This window comes from Procambarus clarkii, chromosome 22 (assembly GCF_040958095.1).
Source record: "Procambarus clarkii isolate CNS0578487 chromosome 22, FALCON_Pclarkii_2.0, whole genome shotgun sequence".
Taxonomy (NCBI): domain Eukaryota; kingdom Metazoa; phylum Arthropoda; class Malacostraca; order Decapoda; family Cambaridae; genus Procambarus; species Procambarus clarkii.
The window spans coordinates 36,355,296-36,372,859 of NC_091171.1; the positions used below are offsets into that span (position 1 = coordinate 36,355,296).

Here is a 17,564-nt window from a genome sequence, read left to right on the forward strand (position 1 = left end):
TCATGTTCCCAGCTGCTTGTCCTCATGTTCCCAGCTGCTTGTACTCATGTTCCCAGCTGCTTGTCCTCATGTTCCCAGCTGCTTGTCCTCATGTTCCCAGCTGCTTGTGCTCATGTTCCCAGCTGCTTGTGCTCATGTTCCCAGCTGCTTGTCCTCATGTTCCCAGCTGCTTGTGCTCATGTTCCCAGCTGCTTGTGCTCATGTTCCCAGCTGCTTGTCCTCATGTTCCCAGCTGCTTGTGCTCATGTTCCCAGCTGCTTGTGCTCATGTCCCAGCTGCTTGTGCTCATGTTCCCAGCTGCTTGTCCTCATGTTCCCAGCTGCTTGTGCTCATGTTCCCAGCTGCTTGTACTCATGTTCCCAGCTGCTTGTGCTCATGTTCCCAGCTGCTTGTCCTCATGTTCCCAGCTGCTGGTCCTCATGTTCCCAGCTGCTTGTCCTCATGTTCCCAGCTGCTTGTGCTCATGTTCCCAGCTGCTTGTGCTCATGTCCCAGCTGCTTGTCCTCATGTTCCCAGCTGCTTGTCCTCATGTTCCCAGCTGCTTGTACTCATGTCCCAGCTGCTTGTCCTCATGTTCCCAGCTGCTTGTGCTCATGTCCCAGCTGCTTGTCCTCATGTTCCCAGCTGCTTGTCCTCATGTTCCCAGCTGCTTGTCCTCATGTCCCAGCTGCTTGTTCTCATGTTCCCAGCTGCTTGTCCTCATGTTCCCAGCTGCTTGTCCTCATGTTCCCAGCTGCTTGTACTCATGTCCCAGCTGCTTGTACTCATGTTCCCAGCTGCTTGTCCTCATGTTCCCAGCTGCTTGTCCTCATGTTCCCAGCTGCTTGTACTCATGTTCCCAGCTGCTTGTCCTCATGTTCCCAGCTGCTTGTGCTCATGTCCCAGCTGCTTGTCCTCATGTTCCCAGCTGCTTGTCCTCATGTTCCCAGCTGCTTGTCCTCATGTTCCCAGCTGCTTGTCCTCATGTTCCCAGCTGCTTGTGCTCATGTTCCCAGCTGCTTGTCCTCATGTTCCCAGCTGCTTGTCCTCATGTTCCCAGCTGCTTGTCCTCATGTTCCCAGCTGCTTGTCCTCATGTTCCCAGCTGCTTGTCCTCATGTTCCCAGCTGCTTGTGCTCATGTTCCCAGCTGCTTGTCCTCATGTTCCCAGCTGCTTGTCCTCATGTTCCCAGCTGCTTGTCCTCATGTTCCCAGCTGCTTGTCCTCATGTTCCCAGCTGCTTGTCCTCATGTTCCCAGCTGCTTGTGCTCATGTTCCCAGCTGCTTGTCCTCATGTTCCCAGCTGCTTGTCCTCATGTTCCCAGCTGCTTGTACTCGAACCCATTCCAAGTGCTATATAGTCATTCAAGTTTAGCACTTTCTCGTCATAACTACGTTACCTTACCGCCTATCCACCTCTCCTCACTCTCTCTCCTCTTTCCTAACCCTAATCCCTCATCCTTCCTTTCTCGTTAATCCTAAAAATATCCCTTCCACTATGCCCACCACCAATGTTATCTTCTTGTCTGCATCCAGCCTCTCTCTCTCTCTCTCTCTCTCTCTCTCTCTCTCTCTCTCTCTCTCTCTCTCTCTCTCTCTCTCTCTCTCTCTCTCTCTCTCTCTCTCTCTCTCTCTCTCTCTCTCTCTCTCTCTCTCTCTCTCTCTTTCTCTCTCTCTAGGATTGATTGATTGATGAAGATTAAGCCACCCAAAAGGTGGCACGGGCATGAATAGCCCGTAAGTGGTGGCCCTTTTGAGCCATTACCAGTATCAAGAACTGATACTGGAGATCTGTGGAGGTGCGACTGCACCCTGCGTGACGGGAGATGTCTCCCGTCTCTCTCTCTAATGTTGTTGTTGTTATAGATTCAGCTACTCGGAACAAGTTCCAAGTAGCACGGGCTATGGTGAGCCCGTAACTTACCTGGTACAGGAGCGGGGCAAGTATCACGGGCTATGGTGAGCCCGTAGTGGACTTACCTGGTACAGGAGCGGTGCTGTCTCTCTAATCATCCCCCCAGCATTATATACACTATCCCCTATCCCCACCGGACCTCGGTACAACACGCTACACACACCCTAGCCATCAGCATGGCACCAAGAAGGCGTGTTATGGTCGTACCAATCACCAGCAGCTCCGCACCTTCAAAACATTGGCCACATGCTCGTTATAAAGCCAGCTGGCCTCTCCTCTCTGTTTACGTCTGAAATTCCTCTTTTCTATGCGTGACTCGCCACTCCCTCCCAGGTCAGTACTTTGCTATGGTCACTTCCTATGTTAGATTTGCCTCTTACATACATACATACACACACACACACACACACACACACACACACACACACACACACACACACACACACACACACACACACACACACACACACACACACACACACACACACACTCACCTATTCACTCACCTATTGTGTTAGCAGGACGGTAAGATACTTGGAACCCCTGTGGGTAAGGTTGCATTATAGCAATGACTAGGTCAGGAAGGGCGTCTAGGTCCAGCAGTATTATGATTGAGGAAGAAGATAGGTTTGTGGAGAAGATGATTGGGAAATTTGTAGAGAAGAGGGATGTTTGGATAGGTGATCTAATCCAGGGGATTAAAAGTGAAGTCTTTAATAAGATACAGGGCGAGGTTCAAAGACTCAAACAAGAGTTTATGGATTATATTCAAGAGGAAATCAGGAAGAGCAGGGTAGAATGGCAAGGAGAAATATCTAGGCTTACTAATGAATTTGGCAGGAATAAGGGAAGCTTGGCAGGGGAAGGGGAAGTAGTAGTAGTAGGTGGAGTAGCGGGTGTAGGAGGGGTGGGGGTCAGCCAGGGAGAGGGCCACCAGCATGACCCTGAACTGAGAAAGAGGACAATCATAATCCATGGATTACTTGAAGCCAGGGCACCATCGAGGCAGGAAAGGATGGAGATTGAGGATTTGGAACTACAGGGGATCTTGAGAGACATGAGAGCCCAGATGGCAGGGAATGAGGTGCAAGTCCACCGACGCATTGGACCATACAACTGTAACAGGAAACGACCTGTCCTGGTACAGTTCACTAACGAAGAGGCAGTGGATTACATACTGCATCACAAACACCTACTCAGAGGTAGCGAAAATTACTACAACGTATTTATTGACAAATTCATGACGAAGGAGGAACAGATTGCCCACAGAGCAAGCAAACAACAATACGACTCTTCCCATTTGAGCGCAGCTACACACCCCAGTGCTAATCCACCCCATGCTAACCAGCTCACACGTGCTTCTCAGGTCACCCCTTTCCCAAATCAGCCGCCCCTGCTTATCTCCCCAGCACATCCCTTGACCCCTCTGACCCCACTGGAGTCAAATTCATCCCACATTCCAAGGACCCCCTCATCACCTCAACCCCCAAAACCCGTCCAGCCCTCGTCCCCTCAACCCCCAAAACCCACCCAGCTCTCATCTCCTCAACCCCCAAATCCCATCCAGACCTCATCCCCTCAACCCCAAGAACCCACCCAGACCTCATCCCCTCAACACCCAAAGCCTACCCTGCCCTCACCCCTCCTCATCCCCTCTCCTTCCATGTGACCCCCCACCCCTGCGAGGGAGGTGGGAGGTCCCCCCCACCCCCTCTATCCATCCCCCTCCCAACCTCTCAACCTCTATCTGTCTCCCAACCTTACGCCATCTCCCAACCCCTCTATGCCCTCCCTAATCTTCAGACCCAGTATGCCCTTCCTACTCCAGACCTACCTACCCAGGCCCTACCCCAGACCCTCCTACCTACCTTCCTAGAAGCCCAGCCCCCAGTAGCCCCCCAAGCACCCCTCCTGAACTCTTTCACCCCCCATACACCCCCCGGACCCCCCCAGACACCCCCTGGATCCCCCCGGACATCCCCCGGACCCTCCCCGCCCCCAGTCATCCCCCAGACACCCCCCAGATCCCCCAGATCCCCTCTGCCCCCAGTCACCCCCCAGACATCCCCCAGATCCCCCCAGACCCCCAGAGAAAGGGAGAACTCTGGTACAAGAGTTTCCATGAAGAATCTCAAGGTTTGGTACACCAATGCTGATGGGGTATCTAATAAAGCAGAAGAGATAAAAGAAAGAGTGAGTGAAGCAGATCCTGACATAGTTGCAATTGTGGAAACTAAAATTAATGACATGATCTCAGATGCTATCTTTCCTGAAGGGTACCAGGTGATACGAAAAGAGAGGACACAGAGACAGGGAGGGGGAGTAGCACTCCTAATAAAGCGGAAATGGAAGTTTGAAGACCTGGGAAATCGAGTTACCAATGAGTGCACAAGCTTCATACATGGAACTCTGACAGTAGATGGGAGGAAGATTGTGATCATGGTAATCTACAATCCCCCACCAAACAGTAGAAGACCCAGGCAGGAGTATGATGACAACAACAAAGCATGTATTGATGAACTGCAGAAGGCAGCAACACTAGCCCACAGAATGAGAGCGAAGCTGCTGATCATGGGGGACCTAAATCATGGAGAGATAAATTGGGAATCAAGGAATCCCCATGGAGGGGATGAAACGTGGGGAGCAAAATTAGTAGATGTTATAGACAGGAATTTCCTGACACAACATGTGAAGGAAGACACAAGGGAAAGAGGAGGAGATGCACCGAGCCTATTAGACCTGATTTTCACCCAGAACGTAGAAGATATCGAGAATTTAGAGCATGAAATACCTCTAGGGGCCAGTGACCATTGTGTCCTAGTCTTTGACTACATGATGGAATTCAAAATTATGACCATGGGACAAGAGATCTGGGAAAGGAGAGCTGACTACAGGAAAGGGGACTATATGAGGATAAGGGACTATCTGGGTGAAGTGCAGTGGGAGGAAGAAATTAGAGGAAAAACAGTCCAAGATATGATGGACCTAGTCATACAGAAATGCCAGGAGGCCGAAGAGAGATTTATACCAACGGTAAAGGGAAAAAATAAGAAGGAATATAATAACCCATGGTTTAATAGACAGTGTCAGGAAGCAAAAATGGCCAGCAGGCGGGAGTGGAGGAAGTACAGAAGACAAAGAACAGAGGACAACAGAAGCAGATACAACAGAGCTAGGAACGATTACATTAACATAAGACGAACATCGGAAAGGGACTATGAGAACGATATTGCAATCAAAGCGAAAAAACAACCTAAGTTACTACACAGTCATATAAGAAGAAAAATGTCGGTGAACGACCAAGTGACAAGACTAAGGAAGACAGAGGGGGCATATACTGAAAGTGACAAGGAAATCTGCGAGGCACTGAATGCCAGTTTCCATGGAGTGTTCACTACCGAGCCTGAGCAGCTCCCATTGTTGGAAGGGGTTACCCTAGATGAAAGACTATCAGATATAGAGGTGACAGCAGAGGAGGTAATGAAACAGTTGACAACTCTAGATGCAACTAAAGCAGTTGGACCAGACAAAGTATCACCGTGGATACTAAAAGAAGCAGCACAGGCCCTCAGCGTGCCTCTGGCAATGATCTTTAATGAGTCACTTATGTCAGGAGAATTGCCCAGTTGCTGGAAGAAGGCAAATGTCGTGCCGATCTTCAAGAAAGGAGATAGGGAGGAGGCACTTAACTACAGACCTGTATCACTGACAAGCATCCCCTGTAAAATACTGGAAAGAATAATTAGGCTACGACTGGTTGCACACCTGGAGAACATTAGGTTTGTGAACAAACATCAACATGGGTTCTGGACAGGGAAATCGTGCCTAACAAACCTTCTGGAATTCTATGATAAAATAACGAGGATAAGACAGGACAGAGATGGTTGGGCAGACTGCATATTTCTGGACTGCCAAAAAGCCTTTGATACAGTACCGCACATGAGACTGCTGTTCAAGCTCGAGAGGCAGGCGGGGGTGGGGGGAAAGGTCCTAGAATGGATAAGGAACTACCTAACAGGAAGGAGCCAAAGAGTTACGGTAAGGGGCGAGAAGTCGGACTGGCGAACAGTAACAAGTGGAGTACCACAAGGATCGGTGCTGGGACCAATTCTATTTCTTGTGTATGTTAACGACATGTTTACAGGCGTAGAGTCCTACATGTCGATGTTTGCGGATGATGCAAAGTTGATGAGAAGAGTTGTGACAGATGAGGATTGCAGGATCCTCCAAGAGGACCTGAACAGATTGCAGAGATGGTCAGAGAAATGGCTACTAGAATTCAACACGAGCAAATGTAAAGTTATGGAAATGGGACTAGGAGATAGGAGACCAAAGGGACAGTACACAATGAAGGGGAACAGCCTACCTGTAACGACGCGTGAAAGAGACCTGGGGGTGGACGTAACACCTAATCTATCTCCTGAGGCACATATTAATAGGATAACGACAGCAGCGTACTCTACACTGGCAAAAGTTAGAACATCATTCAGAAACCTAAGTAAGGAGGCATTTAGGGCGCTTTACACTGCCTACGTAAGGCCAGTCTTAGAGTATGCCGCCTCATCATGGAGTCCCCATCTGAAGAAGCATATAATGAAACTGGAAAAGGTTCAGAGGTTTGCAACGAGACTCGTCCCAGAGCTACGAGGGATGGGGTATGAAGAGCGCCTGAGGGAACTGTGCCTTACGACACTAGAAAGAAGAAGGGAGAGGGGGGACATGATAGGAACGTATAAGATACTCAGAGGAATTGACAGAGTGGACATAGACGAAATGTTCACACGGAATAGTAACAGAACGAGAGGACATGGATGGAAGCTTGAAACTCAGATGAGTCACAGAGATGTAAGGAAGTTTTCTTTTAGCGTGAGAGTAGTGGGGAAATGGAATGCACTTCAGGAACAGGTTGTGGAAGCAAATACTATTCATAATTTTAAAACCAGGTATGATAGGGAAATGGGACAGGAGTCATTGCTGTAAACAACCGATGCTCGAAAGGCGGGATCCAAGAGTCAATGCTCGATCCTGCAAGCACATATAGGTGAGTACACACACACACACACACACACATACACACACACACACACACACACACACACCACACACATGTACTCTCATTACAAATAATTGCCAACAGGATGGAAAGCACTGACCTAACCATCTTGTAAGGGGGAACTATACACACAAAACCCATAGTATTCATTGTTTTTAGAAAAAAATTGGTGAAAAACGTTATATTTTTCTTATTACATAGAACGTTATAACTGCCGCGCACGCATTTGGGATCAGGCTGAGCTTAGACGAGCACAGCACGAGGAAGGGCTGAGCTCAAACGAGCACAGCACGAGGAAGGGCTGAGCTCAGACGAGCACAGCACGAGGAAGGGCTGAGCTCAGACGAGCACAGCATGAGGAAGGGCTGAGCTCAAACGAACACAACACGAGGAAGGGCTGAGCTCAGACGAGCACAGCACGAGGAAGGGCTGAGCTCAGACGAGCACAGCACGAGGAAGGGCTGAGCTCAGACGAGCACAGCACGAGGCAGGGCTGAGCTCAGACGAGCACAGCACGAGGAAGGGCTGAGCTCAGACGAGCACAGCACGAGGCAGGGCTGAGCTCAGACGAGCACAGCACGAGGCAGGGCTGAGCTCAGACGAGCACAGCACGAGGAAGGGTTAGTTACTCACCAACGTGGAGGTAAAGATTTAAGGAGTTTCCGCTCGTAAACATCCGGTGGAGAGGCTTTTTAAGACAACCTTTGATGCAGAAAATTGATGATGGCTTATTTGGGGGGTTGATGAAGGGAACTACGTACGGGTCGCTAACTGCCTCGTTAGCCTGCGGGTAGTCATACCTGCTTGTTATCTTGATGCAGTGTTATTGCCAGTGTTTGTGATTGTTATTTTCGTGAATGCTATTATCGTCTTAGCCGTTATTGTTGTTGTAGTAGTAGTGGTAGAAGTAGTGGTAGTAGTAATGGTAGTAGAAGTAGTGGTAGAAGTAGTGGTAGTAGTAATGGTAGTAGTAATATTTGTGGTAGTAGTTGTCATTATGTTCGGTTATGTCAACAGCGGCAAATTTCCAAGTTATTAACACTCAATAACATTTACCATAAACGGTTGTCAAATATTAATTGAGTTAATTTACCAGTTTTAAGTAAATAATTCGATCATTCACGAAAACTGTGATGATAATTACTTAATAACATCGATAATTACAATTATCTTTGTAAATAATAAAACCGCCACAATGCTCATTAGACCATGACTGAATAAATAACACAGTGCAAACAATATTTTGTACAGCTCTAGTGATATTAAAAGTTATTAAATAGTCAGTGAGAAGCAAAGGCCTGCGAAATAGGAACGAGTGATTTTCTTCAGTCAAAAGGATATCATTCGGTTGTGAATACATTTTTATATACATTTTATGTATATATATATATATATTATATATATATGTATATATATATATACACATATACATTTATATATTTATATATATATATATATATATATATATATATGTATATATATATATATATATATATATATATATATATATATACATATATATATATATATATATATATATATATATATATATATATATATATATATATATATATATATATATATTTTTTTTTTTTTTTTTTTTTTTCCACAGCTCATAAAACGGAGGAAAGGGTCCTGAAAGATATTGTTAATAGAAACGTTATCCCTACAGACAAAAATCAGAGGATACAACTGACGATTTACTATAAAACCAGAAAAACGGCCAGCCTACTCATGAGAAACTCTCCAGACACAAAACAGAACGCTTTAAAAGAGACTAACGTCGTCTATGCCTTCAAATGCCCACTTGGGGACTGTAAGCTCCAAAAAACCCAGTATATAGGCAAGACAACAACATCTCTTTCTAGGCGTTTAACGATGCATAAGCAACAGGGCTCCATTAAGGAACATATAATCTCTTCCCATAACCAAACCATCGCCAGAGAAATCCTAGTAAACAACACAGAAATCATCGATAGATACATCGATAGCAGGCGGCTTGACGTTTGCGAGGCACTACACATCAAGAAGTCAACACCAGCAATCAACAGCCAATTATTGCACAACTATATTCTACCCACCTCAAGACTCCGCTCCAATATAGAAGCATCAAGAAATATGGACCAATAGGCTTTCTACAAACACTTCTATTCAATACCCACTGTTTCTGTTCTGTCTTGTGTTGATACTTTTAATACCCTATTAATATCCCCTCTTGTTCTGTCTTGTGTTAATGCCACATCACCCCTCCCACCTCACTCAAATGTAGATATAAAATCAGAGATACGTAAGTTCTAATCAGTTGTGTATTTGTGAAGTCTTTGAAAATGTAATAAGTTTTACGAAACGCGCCCGTGTCGCGTCAGACTAGAAATAAAAATGAATTTTGGAGAAGTGATTTTTGATTTACCTCCAACAGTGAAGCGTAATGTACGAAAGATTGAGAAAATTCGTGTTAGAATTATTAATCTTACTTTTTCGGTCATATTTAATAATATATATATATATATATATATACATTCTTTATTTATTTTTGAGCTGTTGAGAATGACCTAACCAGGGTCGAAAGCGCTCCAGCTATTACGTCCTACTTCATATGTGGTCATTCCACATATACATAAACATGTGCAGTACACTTACATATGAGACAATCCAACTTGGAGCAAGGGATGACCTCGGGCATTAGTTCGAGTCCACTCTCGTGCTCCAAAGATTTTTCACAACTAAAACATATCTTGAACATTTCATCTGTATAAGTTTACCTTAACTTCGTACTGTCTAAACTTAACTTCCTAACTAGTTTACCTAACTAGTTTACCTAACTATAGGTCAGCATTTCGCAAGTCTCATAGATCATACAAACCCGTGTAACTGATTAGTAAATACCTGGACAATCGCGTTTGATCGGACAGGGGTAAGAGATATACACGTGGCTACTCAAGAAGAGAGGTGGACAAGATGTGACATGATCACTACATACAAGATACTTAAGGGGAAATAGGCACAATGGGAAGAGAGGGAGTTGGAACTATAGATAATAGTCAAGAGAAAAAGTTCCGACAGCGGCGGCTAGTTTATTGTGCACTCTGTACTCATCTCTTGAGCGGTAGTTTATTGTGCACTCTGTACTCATCCCTTGAGCGGTAGTTTATTGTGCACTCTGTACTCATCCCTTGAGCGGTAGTTTATTGTGCACTCTGTACTCATCCCTTGAGCGGTAGTTTATTGTGCACTCTGTATTCATCTCTTGAGCGGTAGTTTATTGTGCACTCTGTACTCATCCCTTGAGCGGTAGTTTATTGTGCACTCTGTACTCATCCCTTGAGCGGTAGTTTATTGTGCACTCTGTATTCATCTCTTGAGCGGTAGTTTATTGTGCACTCTGTACTCATCCCTTGAGCGGTAGTTTATTGTGCACTCTGTACTCATCCCTTGAGCGGTAGTTTATTGTGCACTCTGTACTCATCCCTTGAGCGGTAGTTTATTGTGCACTCTGTATTCATCTCTTGAGCGGTAGTTTATTGTGCACTCTGTACTCATCCCTTGAGCGGTAGTTTATTGTGCACTCTGTACTCATCCCTTGAGCGGTAGTTTATTGTGTACTCTGTACTCATCTCTTGAGCGGTAGTTTATTGTGCACTCTGTACTCATCCCTTGAGCGGTAGTTTATTGTGCACTCTGTACTCATCTCTTCAAAGTAGTTTATTGTGCACTCTGTACTCATCCCTTGAGCGGTAGTTTATTGTGCACTCTGTACTCATCCCTTGAGCGGTAGTTTATTGTGCACTCTGTACTCATCTCTTCAAAGTAGTTTATTGTGCACTCTGTACTCATCCCTTGAGCGGTAGTTTATTGTGCACTCTGTACTCATCTCTTCAAAGTAGTTTATTGTGCACTCTGTACTCATCCCTTGAGCGGTAGTTTATTGTGCACTCTGTACTCATCCCTTGAGCGGTAGTTTATTGTGCACTCTGTACTCATCCCTTGAGCGGTAGTTTATTGTGCACTCTGTACTCATCTCTTGAACGGTAGTTTATTGTGCACTCTATACTCATCCCTTGAGCGGTAGTTTATTGTGCACTCTGTACTCATCCCTTGAGCGGTAGTTTATTGTGCACTCTGTACTCATCCCTTGAGCGGTAGTTTATTGTGCACTCTGTACTCATCTCTTGAGCGGTAGTTTATTGTGCACTCTATACTCATCCCTTGAGCGGTAGTTTATTGTGCACTCTGTACTCTTCCCTTGAGCGGTAGTTTATTGTGTACCCTGTACTCATCCCTTGAGCTTTAGTTTATTATGTACTCTGTACTCATCCCTTGAGCGGTAGTTTATTGTGCACTCTATACTCATCCCTTGAGCGGTAGTTTATTGTGCACTCTGTACTCTTCCCTTGAGCGGTAGTTTATTGTGTACTCTGTACTCATCCCTTGAGCGGTAGTTTATTGTGCACTCTGTACTCATCCCTTGAGCGGTAGTTTATTGTGCACTCTGTACTCATCCCTTGAGCGGTAGTTTATTGTGCACTCTATACTCATCCCTTGAGCGGTAGTTTATTGTGCACTCTATATTTATCCCTTGAGCGGTAGTTTATTGTGCACTCTGTACTCATCCCTTGAGCGGTAGTTTATTGTGCACTCTGTACTCATCCCTTGAGCGGTAGTTTATTGTGTACTCTGTACTCATCCCTTGAGCGGTAGTTTATTGTGTACTCTGTACTCATCCCTTGAGCGGTAGTTTATTGTGCACTCTATATTAACAACAGCAATAACAGCAACAGAACCAGTAGCAATAACAGCAACAGAACCAGTAGCAACAACAGGCATAACAGCAACAGAACCAGTAGCAACAACAGGCATAACAGCAACAGAACCAGTAGCAACAACAGCAATAACAGCAACAGAACCAGTAGTAGCAACAGCAATAACAGCAACAGAACCAGTAGCAACAACAGCAATAACAGCAACAGAACCAGTAGCAACAACAGCAATAACAGCAACAGAACCAGTAGCAACAACAGGCATAACAGCAACAGAACCAGTAGCAACAACAGCAATAACAGCAACAGAACCAGTAGTAGCAACAGCAATAACAGCAACAGAACCAGTAGCAACAACAGGCATAACAGCAACAGAACCAGTAGCAACAACAGGCATAACAGCAACAGAACCAGTAGCAACAACAGCAATAACAGCAACAGAACCAGTAGTAGCAACAGCAATAACAGCAACAGAACCAGTAGCAACAACAGGCATAACAGCAACAGAACCAGTAGCAACAACAGGCATAACAGCAACAGAACCAGTAGCAACAACAGCAATAACAGCAACAGAACCAGTAGCAACAACAGGCATAACAGCAACAGAACCAGTAGCAACAACAGCAATAACAGCAACAGAACCAGTAGCAACAACAGCAATAACAGCAACAGAACCAGTAGCAACAACAGCAATAACAGCAACAGAACCAGTAGTAGCAACAGCAATAACAGCAACAGAACCAGTAGCAACAACAGGCATAACAGCAACAGAACCAGTAGCAACAACAGCAATAACAGCAACAGAACCAGTAGCAACAACAGCAATAACAGCAACAGAACCAGTAGCAACAACAGCAATAACAGCAACAGAACCAGTAGCAACAACAGCAATAACAGCAACAGAACCAGTAGCAACAACAGCAATAACAGCAACAGAACCAGTAGTAGATAAGCCCATGACAGACGAAGCACTTCTGAGACACTCGAGATAAGAATGAGTGCGGACCGCATCTCTTGAATGCAGACTAAGATAGCATCCCCCACCCCCCCCTCTAAACAAACACTGGAGGGCTGCTTGCAAACACTTGCAAAGGTAACCGCGAGACATTCTATTGCAGGTAACCTTTGGAAAGGGGAAGGGGAACCAAAATTAACGTGAATTAATCATGCGTTTGTTTTCAATCGGTTTTTGACCGAATTTACGGACGAGACGGACTGGTTTGGCCGTTCGAGCACCGGCTGATAAAAAAAAAAGGTTTTGACGTAAGTAAGAATGACGGAGATGGTGATAAGGGTGGACTCGGACAAGTGTGCGCGCCGTGTGTGTCAAAGGTTAACTCGAGAGGGAATAGAAGAAAAAAAGGTTGCCAAACCGGTACGACTGTGTAACATTTGGAAGGGATATGGTGGGCAAGGGAGAGGCTGGGATAAGACGGAGGGAAGGAATAGGGGCCCTCCTACCATTTGGACTATCGGGAATCGAACACTGACCTGCATGAAGCAAGACCGTCGCTCTACCGACCAGTCCAAAGTGGTGAGACATTTGTGTTCATGAGGAAAGGGAAAATATCAAGAGTTTGAATAATATGAAGAAATACCTTAGATACTGGTGAGATTCTGGAGGCATTTAAGAACAGGTGGTATAAACTCATTCCACAAAAGAAATAGCTGTGCCTTGTCAAACAACTATTACCCCAGTAAGGGCACCCCAGTAAGGGCACCCCAGTAAGGGCACCTCAGTAAGGGCACCTCAGTAAGGCCACCCCAGTAAGGGCACCCCAGTAAGGGCACCCCAGTAAGGGCACCCCAGTAAGGGCACCTCAGTAAGGCCACCCCAGTAAGGCCACCGCAGTAAGGCCACCCCAGTAAGGCCACCCCAGTAAGACCACCCCAGTAAGACCACCCCAGTAAGGCCACCCCAGTAAGACCACCCAGTAAGGCCACCCCATTAAGACCACCCCAGTAAGACCACCCCAGTAAGACCACCCCAGTAAGACCACCCCAGTAAGACCACCCAGTAAGGCCACCCCATTAAGACCACCCCAGTAAGACCACCCCAGTAAGACCACCCCAGTAAGACCACCCAGTAAGGCCACCCCATTAAGACCACCCCAGTAAGACCACCCCAGTAAGACCACCTCAGTAAGACCACCCCAGTAAGACCACCTCAGTAAGACCACCCCAGTAAGGCCACCCCAGTAAGGCCACCCCAGTAAGGCCACCCCAGTAAGGCCACCCCAGTAAGGCCACCCCAGTAAGGCCACCCCAGTAAGACCACCCCAGTAAGACCACCCCAGTAAGGCCACCCCAGTAAGGCCACCCCAGTAAGACCACCCCAGTAAGACCACCCCAGTAAGGCCACCCCAGTAAGACCACCCCAGTAAGGCCACCCCAGTAAGGCCACCCCAGTAAGGCCACCCCAGTAAGGCCACCCCAGTAAGACCACCCCAGTAAGACCACCCCAGTAAGGCCACCCCAGTAAGGCCACCCCAGTAAGACCACCCCAGTAAGGCCACCCCAGTAAGGCCACCCCAGTAAGACCACCCCAGTAAGGCCACCCCAGTAAGGCCACCCCAGTAAGACCACCCAGTAAGGCCACCCCATTAAGACCACCCCAGTAAGGCCACCCAGTAAGGCCACCCCAGTCAGACCACCCAATAAGGCCACCCTAGTAAGACCACCCAGTAAGGCCACCCCAGTAAGACCACCCAGTAAGGCCACCCCAGTAAGACCACCCAGTAAGGCCACCCCAGTAAGACCACCTCAGTAAGGCCACCCCAGTAAGGCCACCCCAGTAAGACCACCCAGTAAGACCACCCCAGTAAGACCACCCCAGTAAGGCCACCCCATTAAGACCACCTCAGTAAGGCCACCCCAGTAAGGCCACCGCAGTAAGACCACCCCAGTAAGGCCACCCCAGTAAGACCACCCCAGTAAGACCACCCCAGTAAGGCCACCCCAGTAAGGCCACCGCAGTAAGACCACCCCAGTAAGGCCACCCCAGTAAGACCACCCAGTAAGGCCACCCCAGTAAGACCACTCCAGTAAGACCACCCCAGTAAGACCACCCCAGTAAGGCCACCCCAGTAAGACCACCCAGTAAGACCACCCCAGTAAGACCACCCCAGTAAGACCACCCCAGTAAGGCCACCCCAGTAAGGCCACCCCAGTAAGACCACCCAGTAAGGCCACCCCATTAAGACCACCCCAGTAAGGCCACCCAGTAAGGCCACCCCAGTAAGACCACCCAATAAGGCCACCCCAGTAAGGCCACCCCCAGTAAGGCCACCCCAGTAAGGCCACCCCAGTAAGACCACCCCAGTAAGGCCACCCCAGTAAGACCACCCCAGTAAGACCACCCCAGTAAGGGCACCCCAGTAAGGCCACCCCAGTAAGGCCACCCCAGTAAGGCCACCCCAGTAAGGCCACCCCAGTAAGGCAACCCCAGTAAGACCACCCCAGTAAGGCCACCCCAGTAAGGCCACCCCCAGTAAGGCCACCCCAGTAAGGCCACCCCAGTAAGACCACCCCAGTAAGGCCACCCCAGTAAGGCCACCCCAGTAAGGCCACCCCAGTAAGGCCACCCCAGTAAGACCACCCCAGTAAGGCCACCCCCAGTAAGGCCACCCCAGTAAGGCCACCCCAGTAAGACCACCCCAGTAAGGCTACCCCAGTAAGACCACCCAGTAAGGCCACCCCAGTAAGGCCACCCCATTAAGACCACCCCAGTAAGGCCACCCCAGTAAGACCACCCAGTAAGACCACCCCAGTAAGGCCACCCCAGTAAGGCCACCCCAGTAAGACCACCCCAGTAAGGCCACCCCAGTAAGGCCACCCCAGTAAGGCCACCCCAGTAAGGCCACCCCAGTAAGGCCACCCCAGTAAGACCACCCCAGTAAGGCCACCCCAGTAAGGCCACCCCAGTAAGACCACCCCAGTAAGGCCACCCCAGTAAGGCCACCCCAGTAAGGCCACCCCAGTAAGGCCACCCCAGTAAGACCACCCCAGAAAGGCGACTCCAGTAAGGCCACCCCCAGTAAGACCACCCCAGTAAGGCCACCCCAGTAAGACCACCCCAGTAAGGCCACCCCAGTAAGACCACCCAGTAAGGCCACCCCAGTAAGGCCACCCCAGTAAGGCCACCCCAGTAAGGCCACCCCAGTAAGACCACCCCAGTAAGACCACCCCAGTAAGGGCACCCCAGTATTTGTCTGTCCTCTGACGAAACCGGTACATCATCCCAAGATCATGGAGGTTTGTAGTCTGCAGTTATTAAACCGTTTACAAGAATCAACATTTCACAACCTAAGGTTATTATTATTGTTATATAAAACCCACGGTAATTGAGGAAAGATATACAGGTTTCGTCAGGGGACACGTAAATGTTTCATCAATTCTGGTCTTTGGGTTGAGAGGGACCTCGCATAGGTTCCAAGCTCGTAAACTATTATCATAATACAGACTCCGTAAGTAGTCTCGTAAGTAACCACGATGTCGGAAGTGATCACTTAAGTGTACTCGCAAGTGATCTCGTAAGTAGACACGTAAGTGATCACTTAAGTGTACTCCTAACCCAAGCATCCCACGTACCAACCCAAGCATCCCACCTAACCCGATACGTAAAAAACCTCAATAATACGCTACTAAAATGTTCACCTAATACGTCGTATTTTTAACGTATGAGACGTATTAGGTGAAAGGACAGGTTGAACTCTAGCTCCTCACTTCCTACTCACTTAAAGCAGCATCATGTTATGTTGTTTCGTGTCTCGTTAAATTCAGTGTTGTTTGGAAAGGAGGGAGACATGAGGAGAAAGAGCTAAGCCAGCATGACTATACTGCACTAGGAAGGGATATGAGATAGACTAAGAGCTGAGGGTATGGGGACAGGAAGCCGGGATATGAGGACAGGAGTGGCGCTGGGATACGAGGATACGACACATAGGAGCCGGGATAGAATGGCAGGATTGGTGCTATAGGGCAATGAGAAGAGGATAGGAGTTGGGATGAGAGGAAAGGATATGAGCTGGGATAAGAGGACACACACAGAAGGAACGGTACCGAGCCTCTTGGGTCATCGAAAATCGAACGCCGACCAAACAAGAAACGAGGCCGTCGACTTATCGACGGAATGAGTAATAGAGTTTAATGCACATTACCCCACCCGCCCATCAACACGCCACCAACAGGGATAGTAGCCATCCATCACTCTCAAGAGACTATCCTTCTATAGTTCTATAACTATCCTTCTATGGGAGTTCTATAGAGTATTATAGAACCTGAAGACGTCCTGCTGGAGACGAATGAGGAGGCATCTCCCTCAGGGATCTCCTTGGCTCTTCAGTCTCCTCCAAAGAAAAGACCTGGGTAAATACTGGTTTGGGCACACATGGTTGTTGATTTGTTTGAAACAAATTAATGGGTAAGATAAAAGACAAGGACTAACTGGATTGTTTCGGGCGTTGGTTAGACATATATATTTGAGTGGGGGTGGATATAAATAGGAGCCACCTCGTATGGACTAATAGGAGCTTCCTCTTGTGGACCAATAGGAGCTGCCTCGTGTGGACCAATAGGAGCTGCCTCGTGTGGACCAATAGGAGCTTCCTCTTATGGACCAATAGGAGCTGCCTCGTGTGGACCCATAGGAGCTGCCTCGTGTGGACCAATAGGAGCTTCCTCTTATGGACCAATAGGAGCTTCCTCTTATGGACCAATAGGAGCTTCCTCTTATGGACCAATAGGAGCTTCCTCTTATGGACCAATAGGAGCTTCCTCTTATGGACCAATAGGAGCTGCCTGGTATGCACCAATAGGCCTTCTGTAGTTTCCTGTATTTTCATGTTATTGCCGAAGCAAAA

The 17,564-nt window shown here is 47.5% G+C and overlaps 2 protein-coding genes across 2 annotated transcripts in view; one reads left to right on the forward strand and one right to left on the reverse strand.

The window, feature by feature from the left end:
- Window positions 1-17,564, forward strand: part of LOC123758865 (protein trapped in endoderm-1) — a 294,922-nt gene that overhangs the window by 62,082 nt on the left and 215,276 nt on the right. The gene's annotated exons all lie outside the window — the stretch shown is intronic.
- LOC138367514 (uncharacterized) lies at window positions 11,627-12,463 on the reverse strand. Its single transcript, XM_069329198.1, has one exon. The coding sequence runs from the start codon at window positions 12,461-12,463 to the stop codon at window positions 11,627-11,629; it is 837 nt and encodes a 278-aa protein (XP_069185299.1).

Excerpts from the sequence above, each read along its gene's own strand:
- LOC138367514 (XM_069329198.1), bottom strand. The coding sequence starts at position 12,463 with ATGCCTGTTGTTGCTACTGGTTCTGTTGCTGTTATTGCTGTTGCTACT.